This window comes from Chionomys nivalis, chromosome 21, assembly GCF_950005125.1.
Source record: "Chionomys nivalis chromosome 21, mChiNiv1.1, whole genome shotgun sequence".
In the NCBI taxonomy this organism is placed as follows: Eukaryota; Metazoa; Chordata; class Mammalia; order Rodentia; family Cricetidae; genus Chionomys; species Chionomys nivalis.
The window spans coordinates 47295629-47320372 of NC_080106.1; the positions used below are offsets into that span (position 1 = coordinate 47295629).

At 43.3% G+C, this 24744-nt stretch overlaps 1 protein-coding gene across 1 annotated transcript in view; it reads right to left on the reverse strand.

The window, feature by feature from the left end:
* Positions 1 to 21615, reverse strand: part of C21H4orf51 (chromosome 21 C4orf51 homolog) — a 34403-nt gene extending 12788 nt beyond the window's left edge. Inside the window, exons 1-2 of the mRNA XM_057753334.1 lie at positions 21383 to 21615; positions 9984 to 10060 (exon numbers count right to left, since the gene is read on the reverse strand). Coding sequence (XP_057609317.1) covers positions 9984 to 10060; positions 21383 to 21615 — 310 coding nt within the window. The remainder of the gene's footprint in view (positions 1 to 9983; positions 10061 to 21382) is intronic.
* Positions 21616 to 24744: the final 3129 nt, after the last annotated feature.

The following is a 24744-nucleotide window of genomic DNA, read 5'->3' on the forward strand; positions in this document are numbered from 1 at the left end:
ATGGACAAAGCAATGGCCTTTAGCTGAGGAAAAGTTACAGGCTTTAGAACAGTTGGTACAAGAGCAATTAGATGCTGGACATATAGAAGAATCTACCAGCCCTTGGAATTCTCCTGTATTTGTGGTTAAGAAAAAATCAGGTAAATGGAGAATGGTGACAGATCTCAGGGCTATCAACAAGGTTATTCAACCTATGGGACCTCTGCAATCTGGAATTCCTTTGCCCTCTTTATTGCCAAAAGGATGGCCTCTCATAGTTATTGATTTAAAGGATTGTTTTTTCACTATACCTTTACAAAAAGAAGATAGAGAAAAATTTGCCTTCTCAACCTTCGAGGAGGTACCACTGGGCCGTCCTCCCCCAGGGTATGTTAAATAGCCCCTCCCTGTGCCAAATTTTGTGAATCAACCATTGCAAATAATACACAAGAAATTTCCAAAATCAATAGTATATCATTATATGGACGACATTTTGTTATCCGATTCAAACATGGATACCTTGAACAGACTGTTTGAAGAAATAAAGATACTTTTACCTAAATGGGGATTACAAATTGCTCCTGAAAAGATTCAGAAGGGAGATTCTGTTAATTATTTAGGTTATAAAATAGGTTTGCAAAAAATTAAGACACAAAAGGCACAAATTCGGAGAGATCGCCTATGGACTCTTAATGACTTTCAAAGACTGTTAGGGGACATTTCCAGTCTATGACCAGCTATTGGGATAACACCTGATCTAATAATTCATTTGAACAAAACCTTGGATGGTGACAAAGATTTAAACAGTCCCAGAGAATTAACAGCTGAAGTAGAAAAGGAACTGACAATGATTGAGGAAAAATTACAACAGGCACATGTGGACAGGGTAAATCCAGAGCTCGATTGTATTCTCGTCATATTACCATCAAAAATTTCCCCTACAGGAATTTTAATGCAGAGAGATGATATTATCTTGGAATGGATCTTTTTACCACATAAACCAAGTAAGAAACTGAAAACTTATGTGGAAAAAGTCTCTGAGTTAATTATAAAAAGCAAGTTGAGACTTCGTCAACTAGCAGGCATAGACCCAGCAGAAATTATAGTGCCTTTCACTGCTGATGAACTAAAGAAATTATGGGAAGATAATGAACCATGGCAAAGAGCTTGTGCTAATTTTTTGGGAGACATTAATAACAACTATCCAAAAAGCAAGAGGCTTAACTTCATAAAGAGAACTTCTTGGATCCTTCCTCAAATCGTCCATGATACTCCAATAACTGGAGCCCGTACATTCTATACTGATGCCAATAAATCAGGGAAGACAGGTTACAAATCAGAAGACTTGGGTAAGGTGGAACAAAGTCCTTATGATTCTGTCCAGAAGGCAGAATTATATGCCATTCTTATGATGCTAAGGGATTTTAAAGAACCTATTAATATAGTTACTGATTCACAATACACAGAAAGAGTTATTTTACATATTGAAACTGCTGAATTTATACCTGATGATACAGAACTAACTTCTTTGTTTATCCAGGTGCAAGATTTGATTAGGAACAGGCTTTGCCCTATGTACATAACACACATCCGATCCCATACGGGTCTGCCAGGTCCTCTAAAACAAGGTAATGCAGAAATTAATCAATTATTGATTGGTAGTGTGCTACAAGCCTCTGAATTTCATAAAAAGCATCATGTTAATAGCAAAGGTTTGAAGAAAGATTTTTCTATTACATGGCAACAAGCTAAGGAGATTGTAAAGAAGTGCCCTACTTGCTCTTTCTATAACCAAATGCCACTGCCTGCAGGGGCTAATCCAAAGGGCACCCAAAGGAATGAAATCTGGCAGATGGATGTGTTCCGCTTTGCAGAATTTGGCAAATTAAAATATGTTCATTACACCATTGACACGTATTCAGGTTTTCAGTGGGCAACGGCTTTAAGTTCAGAAAAAGATGATTCAGTAATCACTCATTTATTAGAAGTCATGGCTATCGTGGGTATACCTACACAAATAAAGACAGATAATGGTCCTGCTTATGTCTCTAGGAAAATGAAACGGTTTTTTGATTATTACAATATCAAGCATGTTACAGGTATACCATACAATCCTACAGGTCAAGCAGTCATAGAAAGATCAAATCGAACTATAAAGGATATGTTGAACAAACAGAAAGGGGTGGAAAACACCCCCAGAAATAGGTTACATAATGCTTTGTCAACCTTGAATTTTCTCAACGCTAATGAGAAGGGAACATCGGCTGCAGAAAGACATTGGATAATGGAAAAGTCTACTGAACTAAATCAACCAGTTTATTTCAAGGATGTGCTGACCTCACAATGGAAGCCAGGAGATGTGCTGCGCTGGGGAAGGGGATTTGCTCTTGTCTCCACAGGTGAGGAAAAATTGTGGATATCGTCAAAATTGATAAAGGTTCGGTTTGATAAAGAGAAGCCACTTGGGAAAGATAAATAACAATTCAATCACATGGATGGCCATCATACTGATGGTAAGTAATACAGATAGGATGGGGGCAGGGTTCTCTTCTTATCTCCACAGGAAAATACCCATCTTCAAAGAATTTAAGGGACCCTGAATATTTAATTACTGATGGAGGGACATGTTCTGAAGTATTAATTTATATATATATTATATATATATATATATAATCTTAAACTTTCTTTGCCTTTCCTCATATCTGTGTCTTTCTTTATATATCAGTATATGTCCTTGTTGTTAATGTTTAAATTTCCCATAACAAGCAACAAATTTTCCTACAGTAATCTTTGAAGTTTCCAGGATGAAGATGAGGCCCCACGACTCAATCTGGTTTTTATGACATCATGAATTTTTTTTAAAGCGCTAATATTAGACCTGTTTTTTGGTACCAACTACATGAGACAATTTCGAATGGTGCACATTTTTGACAACACTCTGGCCGGACCTTCTCAAAATGCTCAGAGACTAGTTACAATTTTCTTAGGTCAAAGGTTAAATTAGGAATTTTACCATCATTTGCTTTCACAGGACCCCCTAAGAAGAACGTCGCCACCATGTCAGCTAGAAGCAATCTTAGAGGATGACACCCCCTCTCTCAACAGAGTTTGCCCTCAGGGTTAGAGACATCTTTTAGTGGTTGGTTTAGGGTTGAGGGGATGGAGTGATATTTTTACGGAATTAGCAGTATTTTCAAAAAAAAAAAAAGAAGAAGAAGAAGAAGGGGGATTAACTGGTTTTATGGGATGATTGGTATTTGTGAATTACTGTTTATAGAAAATTGTATTGGTAGTGTTTCTTGTATATTGATATATTGAATATTGAATGTGAGTGTTCCTACCTCTATTTTTGTATGAGTATGCTTATAACTTTGTCTATATTGTATTGATACATCTACCATATTACAATGTACATTTCTACCTCTGATACTATGACATTGTTTACAGTTGAAGATCATTGTCTTCATATATTGCACAGTTGTTTATTCTTTTAGTTTTAAAGTTAGATAGGTATTGAGAATTATATGTTTGTCATATTTATTTTTAGGTTAATCAGGTCTTTTAGTTACATAGAGATTATATTCAGTATAGATAGTATGATCTTCAGCCTCTTCGAAGAGCTGTCGAAAATGGCCTTTAATCTAACCTAAAATTTCTGTGCCAACGAGACACAATTACTCCTGGCAACGCCACTCTACTCCTGAGAGAACGTTGAGCACCAAAGACACTCCACTGGGAGCTTGTCTTCTTGACAGAATTGGCCTTTGGGTTAAGAAAAGCCCATACCTCAACTTCTGACAAAGATACAGAATATCCCTAAGTGGATGAAACAGGATTGTCTTATCCTGCCACGACAGGGTAGGATAGTTCTAAGAATGGTATGTCAGTTATGTTAGGCCTTATCCAAAGTTGATTGACTCAACATTGCAAACGAGACTTTGGGTGATTGCCCAGGTAGTCAGTTGTCTCTGTCAATTGTTGCACATTTTGGATATCTCTCGTTTGTTAAGTAATATTTATTCCCTTCTCAGATCTTTGGTGGAGTTGAAGATTATATAATTGTAGTTACTCTCTATGTTATTTAGACTCCTTGAGATAGAATGTTTAGCAAAACTTTTGCTCTCAATATTGTTTGTTATATTTATTATTTGTTATTATTGTATATAGTTGTATTTGGTTTAGTTCTGTCTTATTTAGACAAAAGGGGGAGATGTAGGGATAAGCCCCACCCATTGGGGGCGTGTTCGCCTCGGGCTAATGTTTACTGATAAATCTGCCAGGCATGATCCCAGCAGCCCTTTTTGGCTCTGCTTTCCTGTTCTCCGCGGGAACCTGTGGTCCCATAGGTCTATTTCCCCATTAAAGCTGTATATATCTTTATAATCTGTCTGCATTCATTTACGTTGTTACATGGGGAGCTGCGGGCTGCGTTCCTGCCACCCAGCTCCCGGCCGCCTGGCTAGCTTATGCCCCAAAATAACAACACATAAACTGTATTCATTTAACACTGCCTGGCCCATTATATCTAGCCTCTTCTAGGCTAATTCTCACGTATTAATTTAGCCCATTTCTAATAATCTGTGTAGCACCACTAGGTGCGCTTACCAGGAAAGATTCAGCATGTCTGACCTGGTGGCTGGCTGCATCGCGTCTGGCCCTGAGAGGAGCTGCCCTGCATCTGAGCTCACTCCCTTTTCCTCCCAGCATTCTGTTCTGTTTACTCCACCCACCTAAAGGCTGGCCAATCAAATGGGCCAAGGCAGTTTCTTTATTAGCCAATGACCTTCCTCCATCAGTAAGTGCTTCTATCAGAAGGGCGATGGTGAGTTCTGACCCTGACCGACAACAGTGCAGAGGAGATGGTTGGAGGAGCAACAGGGCTCCTCCAGGAGACATCCAGTGAGCGAAGTGTAACTGGTGGGCAGAAACAGCACAGTGAAGGTTGACAGATGGGATACTGTGGAGAAGAGCTAGGTCTCGTTGGGCAGATTTCATTAGCTGTGTTCTCTCTGTATAGAGCTGAGCATTGTGAAACCTTCCTCTTGACCCATGTCTAGATGTAAGAGCACAAGGGGGCCTTAGAGAGAGATAAGGGGTATCTCTGTGTCACAGGAACCCTTGTGCCCAAAGCCCCTTTCTTCAGGGAAGCCCTAACTCATCTGCTACAATCCTCAGGTTGGTACCCCAACCTTAGGAGAAAGAGCTTTGAAGGAGGTCCAGTAACAGCCCATGGAAACAGATTCCCAAGGCTTAATACAAATAAAAGTAACAGAGTTTAGAAGCCATAGGCCATCCACCTTAGTAAGAAATGAAAGAAAAGTCTTTCCTGCACCCGGGGCCCCAGCTGCCCTCCCAGAATCAGCAATCTACCAGCTCCCTCCCCTCCCTCCACATCATACTGATCATCACTTATTCAAACTATATAAATACGATGCTTCATAGTCAGGGTTTGTCTGGTACATTAGTTACTTTTCTATTACTGTAATAAGAATACTATATCCAAATGCAACTTAAGGAAGAAAGTTTATTTTGGCTTGGTTCCAGAGGGAGAGTCCTTACTGGCCAAGGGAGTATGGCATGCAGGCAGGAAATTGACTGGTCACATTTTTCACAGATGCACAGGAAACAGTCAGCAAGTGGGAAGTGGGGAGTTTGTGAAGACTCTGTTTTGTTTTGGTGATACAAAGTTTCTCCGTGTAGCCCTGGCTGCCCTGAAACTCAATCTGTTGGCCAGGCTGGCCTTAAACTTAGAGATGTGTTGTGGAGTATCAATTTAACTGTGAAAAGATGTGCTACGCTTGTTTATGTTGTGGACTATTACTTTAACTATGTCAAAGTGCTCTATCTATTTATGCTATACTTGTTTAATGATGTAAGGATGTGTTATTTTGCCTGCCCAAGGCACCTGTTGGCCTAATAAAAATCTAACGGGCCAGTAGCTAGGCAGTAGATGGATAGGCGGGGCTGCTGAGCAGAGAGAGTAAGTAGGAGGAGAAATCTAGGCTTGCGGGGGTAAGGGAGGAGAGAAGCAGGTTGAAAGAGAGAGAGATGCCCTAGGCCAGACAGACAGATATGGAGTAGGACATACAGAATGAAAGAACGGTACAAAGTCCCAAGACAAAACATAGATGAAGAGAAACAGATGAAATTATGTTACAAGAGTTAGTGGGACAAGCATAAGATAAGGCCAAGTCTCTGTGTCATGATTTGGGGCTGGCAGTCCAGGACACCCTGGTACAGAGACCTGCCTGCCTCTGCCTCTGCCTCCTGAGTGCCAGGATGAAAAGCATTCACTACCATGTCCTAGGCCAATCCAGAAGGGTTCTTGTCTAATCCCCTAGGCACCTGTCAATCCAATCCAATCTACAATCAGGACCAACTATCACTCGGGATTATGTTCTGTGATAGCAACTGTCCCAAGGACATTTTATCTATAGCATAACATCCGGGTTTTGATGCGTTCATACATATAAAATCCTCCTGGTGCAAATTGTACCTCCTAAAACAACAAAAGAGGGAGAGACGAGTCCACTGTGGCTATATGTCCTGTCACAGAACTGTCTGGGGGCAGTCAGAGAGCTGGGCAGAAGCTGTCTGAAAAGACACAACATAAACTAATCCATGTAGCAAAGACTAAGCAGAAACGTTTGTTTGCTGGGTTTCAGGACACTTGATGTTTATTGGCTACTGCTGTTCATTGAATCCGGAAGCTGCTAAGCCTACGATGCCATATGTGCCATCTAGGGACTCAAGTCCAAAAGCCACTACTGAATCTAACACTTGGGAAGAAAGTCAGTATGAAAGAAGAGCCATGTCAGCGTGGACAGACAAACAGGACTGAACCCTGACAGGATGTCATGAAGGAGCCTGGGGACCTTTGTCCTATGATGACCCTGAGTCATACTTCAGAGCAGTCCGTCTTGGGGGCTGGCGAGATGAATCAGCTGATGAGCCAGCAGTGCCTGCTGAGGAAGCACAAGGATAAATGTTTAGCTCCCCCAAATCCACACAAAAGTTGGGCACAGTGGGCTGGAGAGATGGCTCAGTGGCTAAAAGCACAGGCTGTCTTGCAGAGGACTCTGGGTTCAATTCCCAGCACTCGTATAATAGCTCACAAGCATCAGTAACTCCAGTCCCAGGGGATCCAATGCCCTTTTATGGCCTCAGCAGGCACTGCATACACTTGTTGCACAGATATACATACATGCAAAAATTCATATATGTGAAATAAACATGAGATCTAAAAAATAAATTTGGCATAGTAGTGTATGCCTCTAATCCTGTCGCTGAGAAGGTGGAGATAGCGGAACTAGCCAATCAACCTTGCTGAATCGGTGAGATCTAGGTTCAGTGGGAGACCTTGTCCCAAAAAAGTAAGGTACAGAGTGACTGAGAAGGGTACGTGACATCAGCCTCTGGATTTCACATGTGTATGCACTCATGTACATTCACCTGTATACATGTGCATGCATACATGCTATCTAGATACACATGCGCACTCCCCTACATACCCAAATACACACAAAAACAGTTCATCTGGGCTGGTAATGTGGCTCGTTTGGTAGAGAGTTTGCCTAGCATGGGCTGGCTATGTGGCTCATTTGGTAGAGGGCTTGCCTCGCATGAGCAGATTGGGTTGGATCACCAATACCACATGACATTGGTATAACGGTACATGCCTCAGCACTTGTGAGGTAGGAACAGGAGAATTTTAGTTACACAGTTTGAGGTCAACTTGGTCTACATAAGGCCTTGAAAGAGAGATGGGGGGGTGAGACACAACAGCTGCACATGGCATACTGATCAATACCGCTGCACAAGGTATCTCCTCTCGGACCTGCACCCGCCCAGCTGTGGACCTGCAGCCTCCAGACCTCAGCTTACCATGTTCAGACGGCATTCTAGAGGAAGCAAGCAGCCATGTGAGTGGAAGGGTGTGGTGCTGCGCTCCTCAGGTGTGAGGTACTGCCGGCTTGTCTTCCCATACACCAGTGTTTCTCCGCCCTCCTAAAGCATCAACCCTTGAGCCCAGTTCCTCATGTGGTGGCGACTTCATCACTGTAATTTTGCTACTGTTGTGGATCATAATAAAAATATTTGATATGCAGGCTATCTGCTATGAGACTCCTGTGAAAGGAGTCATGACTCACATGTTGAGAACTGTAAATGGTGTGAGCAGATGTTTACTGTCACCTGTCTCTAAGCTGTGGGCTTCCACTGCCTTGCTCTCCTAAAGTCTTGCCTGACTAACCCCCAGGTGAATGGTTACATTTCCTGTCATCACCATCCGCGAGCCATGGAGGAACACTGAAACTCCATCTGTCTCTTCTCCGAGCAGCAGAACAGAGGAACCACCCAATGGCAACACTGGAAACCTTTGTATACCCACCCACCAGGCTGCCGAGTAACTCCCTCCACCACCCAGCTTGTCCCATTAGTGCATTGCAACTTTCAACTGCTCCCCAAATGGGCAGAGTACCAGAATATGTTATCAACTATCACTTGTGATTATACTAATCAGTCTTATCAATGCTGCAGAGACTTGACTCTGAGAGATGGCCATGATGCTGGACCCTCTCTGTGTTTGCTTCTCAAAATCAGACTTGGTGACAAGCTGGGCAGTTGTCCCCTTCTCCAGGGTGCAGCTGTTGGTAGGATGGAGCTGACCCCTCAAGCTGTCTGAGCTGTCTGAGCTTGCTGACCTCACATTGTACATGAGGAAGGAAAACCATTCTCAGGCTGCAGGGAAAGGATTGGTGTGCCTTCCTAGTGTTAACTTCAGATGGCTGAAGCAGTGGGGAGACTAGCAAACAGTGCTGAGCAGCAAGTACCCCCGCCTTGGTGTTGCATCTGAGGCCAGCATGCCTAGCATAGCTCAGAGTATTAGCACTTTGTCAATGAGGCCAGGCTCTGCCGGAGGGATGGAGGGGGAGATACCCCAGCGTAACTGTCCCTTTTACTTCCTTGTGAGAGGGATCTGACCTTCTTGAGCAAGTAGAAGCCATATGGGCCACAATCAAGAACCCAAGAGTAGAAAAGAAAAATGCAAGAAGATGGTGGAAGGGGGTGGGGGCTCTGCCATCACATTCTACCAAAGCGTGACGTGAAAGCATGGATTGCAGCCACAGCCTTTGTGGGATTCACCACAACACTGAAGGGAAAGACTCCGCAGCAGAGGCCCTGGAAGGCCGGAAAGCTCCGTTTCACTTGCCCTGTGTCGCAGTCAAGGCAGTAGAGCTCCAAATCAAGAGAGATCTCAGCCCGGTACTTCCCCATGGGGAAGTAGAGGCAGTGAGTGAGCCTCCAGCTCCTCCCACCATGCCAGACACCCCCAAGAGTCTTACTTCTTCCTGACTCCACTAGAATCCTAGGGTGGTCAGAATGTTGGATGCTGAGGGAGCTCAGAGCCAAGGACCAGAGGCAAGAACCCAAACCAGCCAGAGCTTGAGAGCAAAGAATCCTGGATCCCGCCTCCTACTTCAGGAGTAGGCCTGCTAGGGCTGCCCAGGGCTTGTCATCTGTGAGTCATCTCAACTGACTCACATGTACTTCAGGATTCCTCATGCTCACCATCCTCAGAGCCAGAATCTGTCTGCCCCACAGATGCAAAATACAACATGCGCACACCAAAACATGTATACACATATGCACTCTCGTACCTCACACAAGGGTACACCATACACAAATTCACAGATACATACAAACATATGCACATACATACCACACATGCACACATATCCAGTGCATACACACCCAACACATTCACACACCCAACACATACACACACTGTCTCTGTCTATCTCTGTGTCTCTGTCTGTCTATCTCACACACACATACAGCTATGAGAAATGGTTGATTAGGCTTGTCCCAGCAATCATATCACAATATGAGCACTTATCAAAAGATCCTGCTGTTCACACAGCTTGCATTCACCAGTCTACTTCAGCTAAGCAGGGAAAAAGGCCTGGAAGGGCTGTGCTTCGGGGAACCGATCATGAACTAACCTTTGCAGTCTGCAGGCTCTTGGGAACCAGCCTGGCCAGGTAGAGCGCCGTAGGCAGAGCGGCTAGGCAATGGTGTCCTAAAGAAAGCCCAGGAGAGAAACAAGTTACACGCGTGTAGGCTCAGCAGTCATGCAAGCCTACAGATTTAATTTTCATTTGGTTTCTTAAGGTTCTGTTCCTTTTTATCTCTTCCCATACCCCACCCTCACCCCATATTCCCATTAAATCAACCCGAGCTGAAATTTTGCACAGTCTTTAGGGATTTGTTTGTGCTCTGATTTGTCATAAAAGGGTAACATTTTCATCTCTGCATGCAAAGCTCAAACATTAAGTTCATAATTACTTCAGCAGGATTTATGAGTGTTTCTCCAGGGAGTTGCTTTCAAAATAAGATAAGTGCTATGCACGGAATAAGAAAGATTACAGTAATTACATTGGTTTCCAAATAAAATTTAATGGCAGTGGGGTGATGTGGGGACTCACAGATGTTGTGTATCCTTTGAAACACATCTGTATCTCAGTTTCCCTGAACTCAGATATGACAATCCCTACCAGCAAGCTATGGCTTATTGGAAGAGTCGAGGCATTCTGCCCGGAATGGCTGAATTGATTGCCAACCTGCCCAATTTCACGGTAACTAACTGTAGGTCATTTGATTAAGGAAGGAGGGTCTCTAAATCCTAGGCACCTGGAACTGTGAGGTGAGGAAGGGGTGGAGTGGAGCTGAAGTCAACCTAAAGAGTCCTGAAATGCTCCCCCTGTCCGTGTATTCAGACCACAGACAAGCCCCTCCCGTCCCACAGACAGGGGTTGAAAATCTGCTCCATGGTAGCAACAGAATCATCACAAGCTATTAAATCTTCAAGTGCAGATTCTGGGTAAAGCACCCACTGATTAACTCCCAGTAGATTTGGGGTAGACAGTTCTGACAAAGACAGACAGGGAACCAGCGTCCTGACCTCTGTAGGAATCACTCCTTTTGCTTTTCTTTTTATATTACTCTAATATCTATATCTATATATAATTGTGGTTCTCATTAAGTTTTAGTTTTTAAAAGGTTATATGGGGGTGGAGAGGTTGAAGATGGCTTAGCAGTTGAGAGCATTGACCATTCTTCCAGGGAACTCAGGTTTGATTCCTAGTACCCACATGGTAGCTCAAAACCATCCATAAATCCTGTCCCAGGTGATTCCGTACCCTCTTCTGGACTCTGTATCCACTAGACACACAGGTAACACACAGTTATATGCACAGACAAACATCTATACACATACACGTCTTAAATTCTGTCATTGGAATTATATGACGTAGTTTTTATTCTGCAGATCTATAATGGAAAGGACCAAACTGAGCCAGGAAAAACAATAAATAGGTACAGCTTGAGGAGAAGAGGTGCATGCTGTCCCTATTTAATTTTAAAGGGTGCAATCTATGTAACTTTTCCCTTGGAGTCAGTACTCTTTGTGACTGTTTAATAATTTTTTTCTGGGGCTAGTGGCTCAGTAAATGTGGTTGCTGGTAAGTCTAACAACCTGAATTAGGTTCCTGGAATCCATATAAACACGGAAAGAAAGAACCTGACTCCACAAAGATGTCTTCTGACCTCCACATACATGCCCCACCTCCTGTGCCTTCATGCACATACCCTCATAATAACAACAACAATAAAGGTCTCGTCCTAAAAAAGAAAAAGAAATCTTTGCAATTCCCCAGGCCGTCAGGATAGCCTCCATGTTGACACTGAATATTTCCCTGTTACCAGGTCTTTAGCTCACTAGCTAGAGCTGGGAACACAGCCTTTCTGTGGCAGCCCCTCTATAAACCAAGGACCTATTAGAGGCCTACGTTTGTTTCTCTTGATTCTGTATTCCTTTGTTAAGGTTTACTTTTAGTTTATCGTATGTGTCTGCATGTTTGAGCGTGGGTTTGCGTGTGTGCGTGCTGTGCCCGTGGAGGACATGAGACAGGTGAGATTCTGGAGGCGGGGTTTCAGACCGCGTGTCAGAAACTGAACGCAGGTCCTCTGAAGAGCGGTGCAAGCTGTTCGCTGCTGAGCCACCTCTCCAGCCTGTTTTCTTCCATCCCACGGCCCATTGCTCTGTCTTTAAGTCACACTACTATCCTGGCTTATTTCCTGGGCTTTCTTATATCCTCCTGAGCTATAGTGACATTTGCTATCAGTAAACTCTCATGTCTTATTCTTTACTAAAAATATCTTGGCTGGATCACAACACTTTTTGTTTGTTTGTTTGTTTGTTTGTTTGTTTGTTTGTTTTTTGGTTCCTGTCCTGGAACTAGCTCTTGTAGACCAGGCTGGCCTCGAACTCACAGAGATCCGCCTGCCTCTGCCTCCCGAGTGCTGGGATTAAAGGCGTGCGCCACCACCGCCCGGCAACACTTTTTGTTTTTATATGAAGCTTTAGGATTGCCTTGTCAAGTTCTAAACCAAAGAAGCTGTCTGAATTCAGAGCGTCTATACATTAGGGAGAAATGGCACTGCCTTGCAATATTCAGTTTCCCAGTCCATGAACATGGTTTATCTCTCCATAGACTTAGCTGCTGGGTTTTTTTCTCCTGGTAATTTATAGTTTTCTGAACAGGAGTGGAAGGAGTGACGGGGGAGGGAACGCAGGTGGGATGACCTACTTACTGTGGGCAGCACGGTTCTCTGAGCACCAGCAGGCATCTGTTCCTCTCTGCTTACGGATTCTGAGCGCAGTGTGACCAGCCATCCCCTGGCTTCCCACCACAAGTGTAAAGCAGAGTAAACAAACCCCCCTCTCTGGAGTTGCCTTGGTCAGAGCAGTCAATCACACGCTAGAAAGAGGAACTGAGGCAGCCGTCTCCAGCGCACCCACAACTTCTCCAGTACCCTCATTCCTAACCAGAGAGCACATCTGTTAGAACTGACACCAAAGTCCAGAGCAGCAGCTCATAGGTTTGGCCCTGTACAGTTTTGCATCCTTTATAATAATCATATCTAATATTTTCACTGTCCTAAGACAGCCTTTATGCTCCAACTCTTTATTTCTTGCCCTTTTGATCAACCCTTGCGGTTCACTGATATAGTCACTGCCTTCATAGGTTTTTTTCTCCCCAAATGTCATTTAGTTAGCCATAAGAGTTCATAGCCTTTCCAGGTTGTTTTCAGTTAGTAATATGTAGAAATTTCTTTGTGTCTCCTCATAGCTTGCTAGTTCATTGCTTTTCACCACTGAGTGATATTCTGTTGTATGTGTGTGCCATGGTTTAACCACTGACCTGTGGAAAGACAGCTTAGTTCCTACCAAGTTGTGGTGGTTATGAATAAAGCTACCATAAAGAATTTGTGTGGATTTTTGTCTGGACATATGTTTTCAATTCCTTTTGATTAATACCAAAGAATACAATTACTCAATATAACAATATAGCTTGGTTTTCCAAGAAATTGCCAAATCATCTTCCAGGTGGCTATGCTGTTTTGTATTTTCATGAATGAAAGTTCCAGCTGCCCCACACTCTCACCATCATTACTGGATTTTGACTATTCTTTTCAAGTATTTTCTCCCTGTTTGTGACTTGTTTTCTCATTTTTTTGGCATTGTGTTTTTCAGAGAATTTTAATTTTTTAATGAACAAGAACTAGCATGGTACTAGCGTGGCACCTTAAGGGTGCAATAGTGGCAACAGCTCTTGCACTTAAAACACACTGAACAAGAGGAACCCACACCTGGTACTGGAAACCTTGACAACTACTCGGGGCTAGCGAAGTCGTGGATCTTGGAGGAGAACCTACTGACACTGATTTATAACCAGCACAGTCCCCAACAACAGTCTAAGTATTTGTCCTTACACCCACAGATAAGTGTGGTCTTCACCCCACAACAAGGAAATTTCTCTTTGCAAAAGACAGAGTGTTGCAGAAAACTACAACCAGTCAAAATGTAGAGTTGTGGAGTCCAGTCTCACTGGATGCATCTACAACACAACTCCTATGCCTAAGGCTCAAGAAGAGGGGTCAGAAAGATCGTTAAGAGCCAGAGAAACAGGGAGTTTGCTGTGAGACTGTGTCTCTTAGCAATGTCAGAGGTCACACCCATAAAGTCTCCCCAGCACGATGCCTGAACAGGAGCTGAACAAGGACAACAATATACATGTTAGTCTGACCAGAGGTTGGAGGTCGGGGCGTGGGAAGAAGCCAGGCTATCTCAATCCACATAAAGAACTGCAGGCCAACAAGGAATGCTGAGAGTGGGAGAAAGTGTCTTTCCCAAGAAAGAGCCCATGAGTTTGCTTCCAACACCAAACAGTCATCCCTGAAAGCATCTATATGTACACACACATACACAAACTGAGCAGGTTGGTTGTATGTAGGTATTTAGAGACAGTGAGAGAGAAACAACTAATGAGAAAAGAGGTCGTGAACTTGAAAGAGATCAAGGAGGGTAAGCGAGGGTTCAGAGGGCAGAAAGGGAAGAAGGACATGATGTAATTATAATCTAAAATATTAAAAATAAAACGAATAATTTAAAATTTTTAATGAAGTCCAATTTTACGAACTATTTGATTTTGTGCCCTCCAAATCACAAGGCCATCTAGGCTTTAATCTCCTGGAACTTTTATAGTTTGGCATTTTACACTTGGAACATTATCCATTTTGAGTTCATTTTTGTCTGTGTCTAGATTCCCCTGCTGCGCACACAAGTGTCCATTTCTTCTAACTTGCTTTGAAATCATATTTTTGCTTCTTTGCCAAATATTAACAAACGATATTTTATGGACACCTTTTCTGGACTCTGTTCTGTCCCAAGCACCTGTCTGTCTGTCTGTCTGTTCTTTCACCAGCACCATGCACTGTACTCATAGACGAGTATTGTTAGTCCTCCAATCTACTCTAGTCTGTGTTGGTCGGTCTTCCTGTTTCAGCTCTCCATTTAAACACTGGGCCCAGGTATTTGGTGCTTACAAAATTACTTTCTGGGTCTTTATTTGGGATTGCATTGAACTCACAATTCGTGATGGTTGGTTTTGTCCATGTGGTATAATCTAGAACCATCTGGAATGGAGTTTTAATGAGGCGCTGTCTACATCAGCTTGGCCCATGGGCATGGCTTGGGGAACTGTCTTTACTAAACTGGCTGTGCCCGCTGTAGGCATCGCCACTCCTCAAGCGTGGGGATCCTGTACTGAGCACTAGAAGGCAAGCATGCCTTCATTTTCTCTCTGCTCTCAACTGTGGATGTGACTAACTGCTTCAACTCCCTGCTGCCTTGACTTCCCCTAGTGATAAACTGTACTGTGGACTTGTGAGCCAAGGAAACCTTATCTCTTCCATGTCGCTTTTGTCAGGGTGTTTTATCAGAGGAGGAGGAAACAAGCCAGGACACACACTGAGATGGGAAGACATTTTGATGCTATTTAGTCTTCTTAACCATGAATAGGGAGTATCTGTATTTATTTAGCTATACTATGGTTCCCTTATGTGGGTCTTGTACATATTGTGAAATTTTTACTCACAAATCTCCTTTTTAGGAACTGTTAACATAAGTGGTGTTAAGCTTTAAATTCAAATATCAGCTTCTGTTCAGGTGCAGAAAAGTAATGATAGCAGCAACTGCTGCATAAGGGCTATCTGTAGTAGCCTAGAACTGCATAAGGGCTATCTATCTGTAGTAGCCTAGAACTGCATAAGGGCTATCTATCTGTAGTAGCCTAGAACTGCATAAGGGCTATCTATCTGTAGTAGCCTAGAACTGCATAAGGGCTATCTATCTGTAGTAGCCTAGAACTGCATAAGGGCTATCTATCTGTAGTAGCCTAGAACTGCATAAGGGCTATCTATCTGTAGTAGCCTAGAACTGCATAAGGGCTATCTATCTGTAGTAACCTAGAACTGCATAAGGGCTGTCTGTAGTAGCCTAGAACTGCTATTCTTCTTCATGGGAAATCTGTGTTCCCACTATGATTCAACCATTTGCTTACTCCAGTATGGACTCACGGATGTTTATGCGGTGCTTTGGATATAATGCACTAATATCTGTTTATTTTTCCTCATCACCTTTCAGCTTTAGCCATCCTCAAGATTCATTTGTCTCCACCATTGCTGCTTTACTTCCTGGCGTTTTAACATTTCTGGTACCACGTGATCCATGCTCGTTGTGTCTACCACCTGGCTGAGTCTGAAAATCAGTATCTCTCTAGATAAGTCCTATTCCTTTGTTCTGGAGAAAACTTAACAGAAACCAAAATCAGGGCACTTGATATTCCTGCTCTTTTAAAACATTGCTACAAGGCCGTTTTGCGGAGGTCTACGCTGACATGGGCTGTGCAGAGAACGAGGAAATAGACAGGAACCTTTTTATAGACACTATAATACATACATGTAACTATTTCTACATATCATTATCTCTAAGTATACTACACTAAGCAAAAATTTGATCATTATGGCAGGGGTGATTTCTAGACCCTACTCCTTATCATTTACTTCCTGTTCCAATAAAAATCTTGGCTGCCACCACCTCTCACCCACCTACTGAAGTGTTCAATTCTAGTTATACATATAATAATTTCAGAATTATTCCTTAAACCCAGTGGGAAACAACTTTGCAGTCATAAAGCCATGCTTATACAGCTCCTTAATCTTTACAACCCCACCAGCTTCCAAAGTTACTGACATCAGCCTTAATCACATGCCCAGTGAGCTCATCTCTCATATCCATAATACAGTCAGGCTTTTCAATTTCTTTATTCTGTTTTCAGCCTTCTCAGACTCCTAAATGTTTTCTTAATTTGCATAAAGTTTACTCTTTATGCTATGAGGTGCTATCCATTTTGACAAAAATTTACTGTCTTCTGTTCATCAGTGTGGCATCACAGTCGACAGGTTCACAGCCCTAAGACAGCAGTGTGCTTCATCTGAACTCTTGCCCATCCTCTGGAAACAGCCATCTGTGACTGTAGACATTTGCTTTTGGGAGTTGCATGTTCGCAATATACAATATGTAACTTCATACATCTTTACTTAGAAATATGGATCTGAGACTCATCCATAGCTTTCCACAGCCTGATACCACATAGCTTTTTCTTAAATCATTGGACAATATTCCACTATATTGTTTACCTATTAATTCCTTCCAGTCTATGTCAATCATAAAGAAAAGTATCATAAAGTATCATGAAGATTCTGTGTTGGTTTTGTCTGTGAGTATACGTGTAAGCTTTCATGCTCCTAAGCAAATACCTAAGAATGTGGTTCGGGGGTGATATAATAAAACTGTGTTCCATTTTGTAAGACACTGCCACCCACTTTGCTTAAACAAGTCCTTAAGCACCCTAATGGCTCAGAATTCCCTGGTGGCTTTTCCCTCACCTGGTGATAATCTCTTTGAGGGGTCATGAGAACCAGTGTATCTAATTTAAGACCTCAAACATAGTAGGACCAAAATAAATATTTGGTAAGTGAATGAGTACAATTTCAAGGCTTTAGCGTATACACTTGAGAGGCTGGGGATGTCGCTCAGCAATGGGGCACTTGTCTAGTGGGGGCAAGGCCTGGCCTTAGCCCCACAGCTGAAAACAACAGCTAATCACAGTGAGCTCTATGCCTGTCTTAGCAGCTCCAAAATGCTAGGTTTCCCTCATTTTAATCTTGGTGGACAACGAGGATTGACCCTCGCCTTCATATTAGTGTAAGTTCCTTACCGTGCATCCCCTACCCACCTAGCACATGTGGAGTTTTGGGGTACACTATGCATTTTATGAATTAAAGCCACTTTAGAATAAAATGATTGAGCCCCCCCCCAAGTTTCTCCTTCTTGTGTGGTATTCTAATGGCATCCTGTTATGACAAAATATTCTGACCAAAACCAGCTTCCAGGATGAAGGGGCTTATTCCCTTTTACACTTCCTTCCAGGTCACAGGCCATCTGTCATTCAGAGAAATTGGGTCAGAACTCGAAACAGGCAGGGTAACGTTGGAGGAATGTCACCTGCTGGCTCACGGTGTGAGTCACCCACAGACTCATGCTTTCCTATGCAGCCCAGGACCACCTGCCCAGCAATGGTAATGTTCACAGTGGGCTGAGTCTTCCCACATCAATTAATAATCAAGACAGTTCCTCACACAATCCGACCTAGGTATTTCTTCAATACCTAGGTATTGACTTTCCTGCCAGATGACAGTAAACTGTGGCAAGTTGACAATTAAGGCTAAGAACAAACGGAATGGTTCAGGATGTCATGGCAAACACAAGATAAATAATATGAACAAAAAGTACTGTGCTCCATGTGTGTAAGATTTTCCTGGGTTAATGCATTTTAAATGGACAGCCCCATTTTCATCCGAATACCCTTGCCGCACCATTGCCCAGTCCTGTGGCCACGCTGGGCATCCACTGATAAGGAATAGTTTTTCTGTAAAGGTGTGTTGCTCTCATTGTTAATAAAAAGCTAATTGGCCGGTGGCTAGGTAGGAGTTTTGGGGCAGAGAGAATGCAGGGAAAAGGAGGGCAGAGTCTGGGGAGTAGTGACAGATGCAGAGAGAAGCAAGATGAATGCGCTGTGTTGAAAGAAGGTACCACACTGGCTGAGGGTAGATAAGAAATATGGGCTTATTTAAGATGAAACAGTTAGCTAGTAACAAGCCCGAGTTATTGGCCGAGTATTTAATAAGTAGTCTCCGAGTGGTTATTTGGGAGCAGTTGCCAAGACACAGAGAAACTCCGCCTACAGTCCACACCTGTAGAACTGTTACACAGAAGACCTCACAGCGCCATAAACAGTGTTCCCTACAGCTTCACGACATTTGTCATCAAACAGCTTTTGCTGGGAACTTTAGAAGATATTTCTCTTCTGCACTAAATTAGTAAAGAAAAAGATTTTTTTAAAAAAAACAATATAGGGCTGGAGAGATGGCTCAGAGGTTAAGAGCACTGACTGCTCTTCCAGAGGTCCTGAGTTCAATTCCCAGCAACCACATGGTGGCTCACAACCATCTGTAATGAGATCTGGTGCCCTCTACTGGTCTGCACCATATATGTAGGGAAATGCTGTATACATAATTAATAAATAAATCTTTAAAAAAAAAAACCAATATAGCGTATAATCAGTACTGTGCAATCAAGCTCAGTCTACCCCTCACTTTCGCTGCTTCTTCTCAGCCTCTGAGAGGAGAGCAGTTGTGCAATGGATATATTAAAGTATCTGAGATTTCCCAAGCACCCAGACAAACATCACAAGCACTTGCCCTTTTGTGGTTTCCAATGTCCTGGGCTCCCTGGCTGGGATGAATCACACGATGAGAAACAAATTCAAAGTTTTGTGCATTTCACCACGTGTCACATGTCTGCGTTAAATACGTTAAACAGCAAGTTTTCTGGGTGGGTCTGTGTGGATCCGTGTGTTTTCAGAGCAAACCTCAGTAACCTACCAAGAGGCTCCACAACAGCCTCAGACTTAGCAAAGGAACCTCCAAAGCCGACTGGAAGGGAGAAAGCTTGAGCACTATTACAAAGAGCGCTGGGGAAAATGAGATGATTTTCATGATTCGGAAAGATCTGGAAGGCAAGGTAACTAGTACATTCGTTTAAGATTTTATTTTGACCACAAGGACATGTGCTCAACTGTGTTCATAGCAGCATTGTTTGTCAGAACCTGGAAACAACCTAAATACCCCTCTACCAAAAAATGGATAAGGAAAATGTGGTACATTTACATAATGGAGTACTACACAGCAGGGAAAACAATGGCATCTAGAAATTTGCAGGCAAATGGATGGAACTAGAAAACATCATATTGAGCGAGGTAACCCAGACCCAGAAAGACAATTATCATATTACTACTCACTCATAAGTGGTTTTTCAACATAAAGCAAAGAAAACCAGCCTACAAATCACAATCCCAGAGAACCTAGACAATAATGAAGACCCTAAGAGAGACATACATGGATCTAACCTTAATGGAAAGTAGAAAAAGACAAGATCTCCTGAGTATATGTGAGCATGGGGACCATCGGAGAGGGTTGAAGGGGAGGGGAGTTGCAGGAAGGGGAGCAGAGAAAAATGTAGAGCTCAATAAAATCAATAAAAAATTATTTTCACACACAGAGACAGAGAAGCCCACATGCCAGTGGGTGGCTTCAAAGGTCATATCTTCTAAAGCTGGATACTTCAAAGCTACCCAACATGCACTCTGAGAACTGAAGTCTGGTTCTCTGCAGGAGCAAGCCAGGGCCTCTAACAGCTAACCCATCTCTTCATCCCCATAACTACTATATAAGAGCCATACATGGATTATTCCTAAGTCAGAAATTGGAGCCAAATAATCCAATGCATTTTCATAGAGTTTCCAGAATTTGAATATTTACTAAATAACACCCAAAGAGACAGATTTTATAATTAGCTCTGGAACTTCCCAGAGTCCTGGTTTACACTTTCTGCTCTTGCGTACTGGTAGCCTTCTGGCATGTGGGCGGTTCCAGACGGCTTTGCCCAAGTGCACACCCTTTACCTGGAATGGTGGTGTGTTTTTCAATTCCCCGCTCTGGGGACACTTGCTCTCTCCCTATACCAAGCCCTCTTCTTCAGGACCTGCTAATGAAACTTCCTTCTTCTGAGCTGAGTGTTTATAGCTGTAATTGTGGAATTGAACTGGTATTCATTTTTTAGTATGGGTCTGCCACAGAGCCTGGATTCCCAATAAATCCTCAGCTCTTGCAGGCAACCCTAAGCCCTGGTGTGCAGTGTTGGTGGGTTTGCTCTCTTTCCACAAAGGGAACAACTACAGGAAACTAAAGACATTCTCAGAAGCTATGCTTTAGGCCCAAGGATGTGGCTTGGTTGGTAGGTGCTTGCTTAGCACCAAGGAAACCCTGGGTTTGATGCCCAGTACCACAGGCATAAGCTGGGTGTGGTGGTTCATGCCTGTGTTTCCTGTACTAAAGAAGTGTGTGGGGGGGTCCTGTTTACAGTTGGCCTGTGCTACAGAGTGAGTTTGAGGCCAGTCTGGGACACAGGAGACCCTGTCTAAAAGTGGGGGGTGGGGGAGCAAGATGACTAGGATAACAAGCCCAAAGAGCAGAGTTTGATTCCAGGAGCTCACCAGATAGAAGGAGAGAACTGATCCTGTTGGCTGTCCCCAGACCTTCCCATGTGACCACACACATAAGCAGACAATAAATAAATGTAATATTGGACAATTCCATAAAATAAAAATACCTGCTTAGTCAAACCATCCTATTCATATCTCCAGTAATAAGGTGTTATATACCATTTTGGGTTGGAGCCATACTGGTAAGTGACATGTATTCGGGAAACTGGCTGGTTAGCATCTTTGAAGTCTGCCCAGCTCTCCGATACCACTTTCTAGTGGCACCTGCCTCTTGGTAAGGATATATCCTGGCACACATTACAAAGGAATCTTACGGTTTGTATTCAAACTGCTGCTGGCCTGCTCTTTGGGCCAGTCGGTGGCAAGCGGCTTCATCCGGTTGCTTTCCGCGGTAGCTGCCAGCGTAGGTTGTCACGGAAGAAGCGGACCACCGTGTCTCATCCTGCCACAGTTCCCGGGCCTTGCGTCTTATCAGCTCGAACTCTTTAGAAGTGAGAGGGCTAAAGGGAAGCAGAACTTCTGGAGCCAAGTAGAAGTAGTGGGACATGGTTGTGGGTGGGCTGCTGTGGTTTTCAGCTTTTCAAGTCCTGAGCATAGTGAAGCGCCAGATCCTTCTGGCAGCAGGTCGCCATTGACCAGGCTGACCCCGCTTCGGGAACCTGACAGCTCACAGACAGAATCTTAGAGGTCTTAGGTACAGTTACCGGGCAACAGGTCACAAGATTCTACAAATACTACCTCCATTCCAAACACTAATTTGTGAGTTATAAAACTTCTAGCCATTAATCTAAGGAAAGTACTGCTTCATAATCTCGGCAAGAGAGCACTAGGCAACATTATTTGCCTATTGATACTGTCATAAATAATGTGGTAAATCTTCAGGATGGTGGTTTAGGAGATGGGCGCTGGAGCTGAGAGAATGGTCTCCCGAGGACCTAGCCTCACAGAGTACGGACAACAACGTAGCTGTTTCTGATGTCAACAACAACAGGTTCTCAGCAGGTTCGGTGTGTCACAGAGAAGGGGTATGCCTGATGGCTGGGTGACGGGGCATCATTCTAGGCTGTTAAAATGACAAGGAACCCCAGATACAACCTCAGGTTCTGATATAGTCAGCCCAGAGGGTCGCTGTTGAAACCAAGTTCTGAGCATTGTAAAGAATCGCCAGGGCTAAGAATCAAGGAAATGGCTATGTGATGGTGACCTCTGCGGCTCATTGACTCGATGTTCCATCCTGAATAACTGTTCTCTACGAGGTTAATATTTGCCTTGCCACGCTTCTCCAGATCCACCAACTCTTTGGCAAATCAAAATGAAATTGAAGTTTTGTTTGTCCCCCTTGTTTTATCCGCGCCCAGAGCAGCCCTGTTCATTTCTTAGCATTTGGCCAAGTCACCCGTGCAGGTCTCCATAACCCTGATGCTGCCTCGGGTGACTGCATTGCTGCTGAGAAGAGCATTCCAGAAGAAAAGCGGGGTCCCAGGCAAATCCAGAAATCTGCATTAAAAATACAGATTTTGTATTTTTATAAATTGAGTGTATGCACATGTAAGCCACATGTATGCAGTTGCCTGTGGAGGCCAGGAGAGGGCATTAGAGGCGCTGGAGCTGAGGCATAAGCAATTATGAGCCACCTGACAAGGGTGCTGGCCTGGAACTCAGGTCCTCTCCAAGAGCAGTTTGCACTCAAGCAATAGCCATCTCTAGCACCTGTACGTTCTAGTGCTGTCGCTGATAGGGACGGGATCCATCTTTGAATACTGGAATGGCGTTCTGGGCATAGGACTTTAGAACTTTCAAACCGAGGCTGCCACCCTGCCTGTGTGTGTCTCGGAAAGTACTGGCAAACACTACATAAATGTGACTTGAAGGGTGTTCTTAAAATGTTGAAGTCTGGAACATCAGAACCTTTGTTTCAGAAAAGTTGGTAGACTGCAGGCCCGCCGCTGCTTCTCATGGAGAAATCCCGATGAGACAGTAAGATGGAGAAAAGGAGTGGAAGACAAGGAAGAGAGATGGCTGCCCAGCTCTTGTCAACCCGTATGAGGTCAGGCGCAGCTGTTTGTGCCCTTGAGCCTTGGATTATTGAGACAAAATGGTGATTTCGTCGGAAAATTCTGCAGAAATATGCATTGTTCCCAAACAGGATGGCAGACAGAAAAATTGTGAGAGCGTTTGTAGAAAATGCCTGCAGATTTCCTCTCACTACATGGCAGTCCATAAACAAATATGGAATAAACTAGGATCTTTCCAAATAAATCACCCTGCAAGTCACTCTGTCACTATTTTTCTCTCTATAATTCTTTTATTCTAACAATTATAACCACCCAGAGTGGTGACAGTTGGGCTGGAGATGTGGCTCAAGAGACTCAGAAATAAACTCTTGCAGCTCCAGCCATCTGGTTTTCAACAAGAAGGGGAAACACACTGGAAAAAGGACCACCTCTCCTAAGCGAAGCTGGGAAGGTGTGTGTCGGCGTGCAGATGAGTGAGGCTAGGCATCTGTGTAAAAATCTCACCTTGTGCAAAAATCAAATCAAGATGGATCAAGGACCTTCATGTAGGACCTAAAAGTGTGAAGCCAAAAGAACATGCTGGAAACATTCAAGATGCAGGCCGAGTCCAGGCCTTTTTGAATAGGATTCCAGTCACTGAGGAAACAATAGTAAGACTGCACAATGGAATTGCATTAAACTAAGAACCCCACCACAGCAAGAGAAGCAGCTAGCAGAGTGAAGAGCCCACAAAAGAGGAGGAAGTCTGTGCCAGCTACTCAGCCAGATGGGATTAATATCCAGGGCATGCGAACAACTCAGAAAATTAGAACATTAGAGGAGCAAATAACCCAATCAATAAATGTGCAAAGAAACTGAATAGACCCGTTCAAATGAAGAAATATATGCAGCCAGTAAATAAAATATGTTCAGCATTTTTTAGACATTAGGGAAATGCAGGTTAAGCAAAATCGGAATTCTGTCTTACTTTAGTTGGCTTCTGCAGAGAAGATAAGCAAGGAAGAGGAAAGAAGTCTTACACATTGTTGGATGAAGTGTAAGTTGGCACAAGCTGTATGGAAATCAGTATGGAGGCTCCTCAAAAAAACTAGATTAGACCTATTATTGATCCAACTCTATACCCAAAGGAATCTTATTACCTGTGCATCCATACCCTGCTTACACTAGCCGAGGCACACAACCAGCACAGGTGGTGTGCACACACTGGGATTTTATTGAGCCATAATTCTTTTTTTTTTTAGGAAAATGGATGGATGGACTTATATATCTTCATGTTGAGCCAGTCTCACAAACACAAGTCTACACATCTTCTCTCACTTGTGGGATTTAGGGGTGAAAATATAAAGTAAAAGGGTTGGGGGATATTCAGTCACACTGTGAACCCCAAGTTTACATTTGCATTATTAAATAAAATTAACCTTGGGTCAGGAGGCTGCATTAGCAACTAGTTAATAGAAAGTGATCATAGATCCTCAGTGGGAATCTGGGAGAGACAGAGAGATGCACCAGAAGGAGTAGGGAGGGGTTTTGAGCTCAGTGGCTTTTCTTGTTTACCTAGGTGTTAATCAACCTCTCTGAGCTAGCAGGTTTTCACCCCAGCCTTTGAATCTCAAGTTTTACTTATAAATAGAATGACAGAGATTTAGTGAAAGCTACCGTTA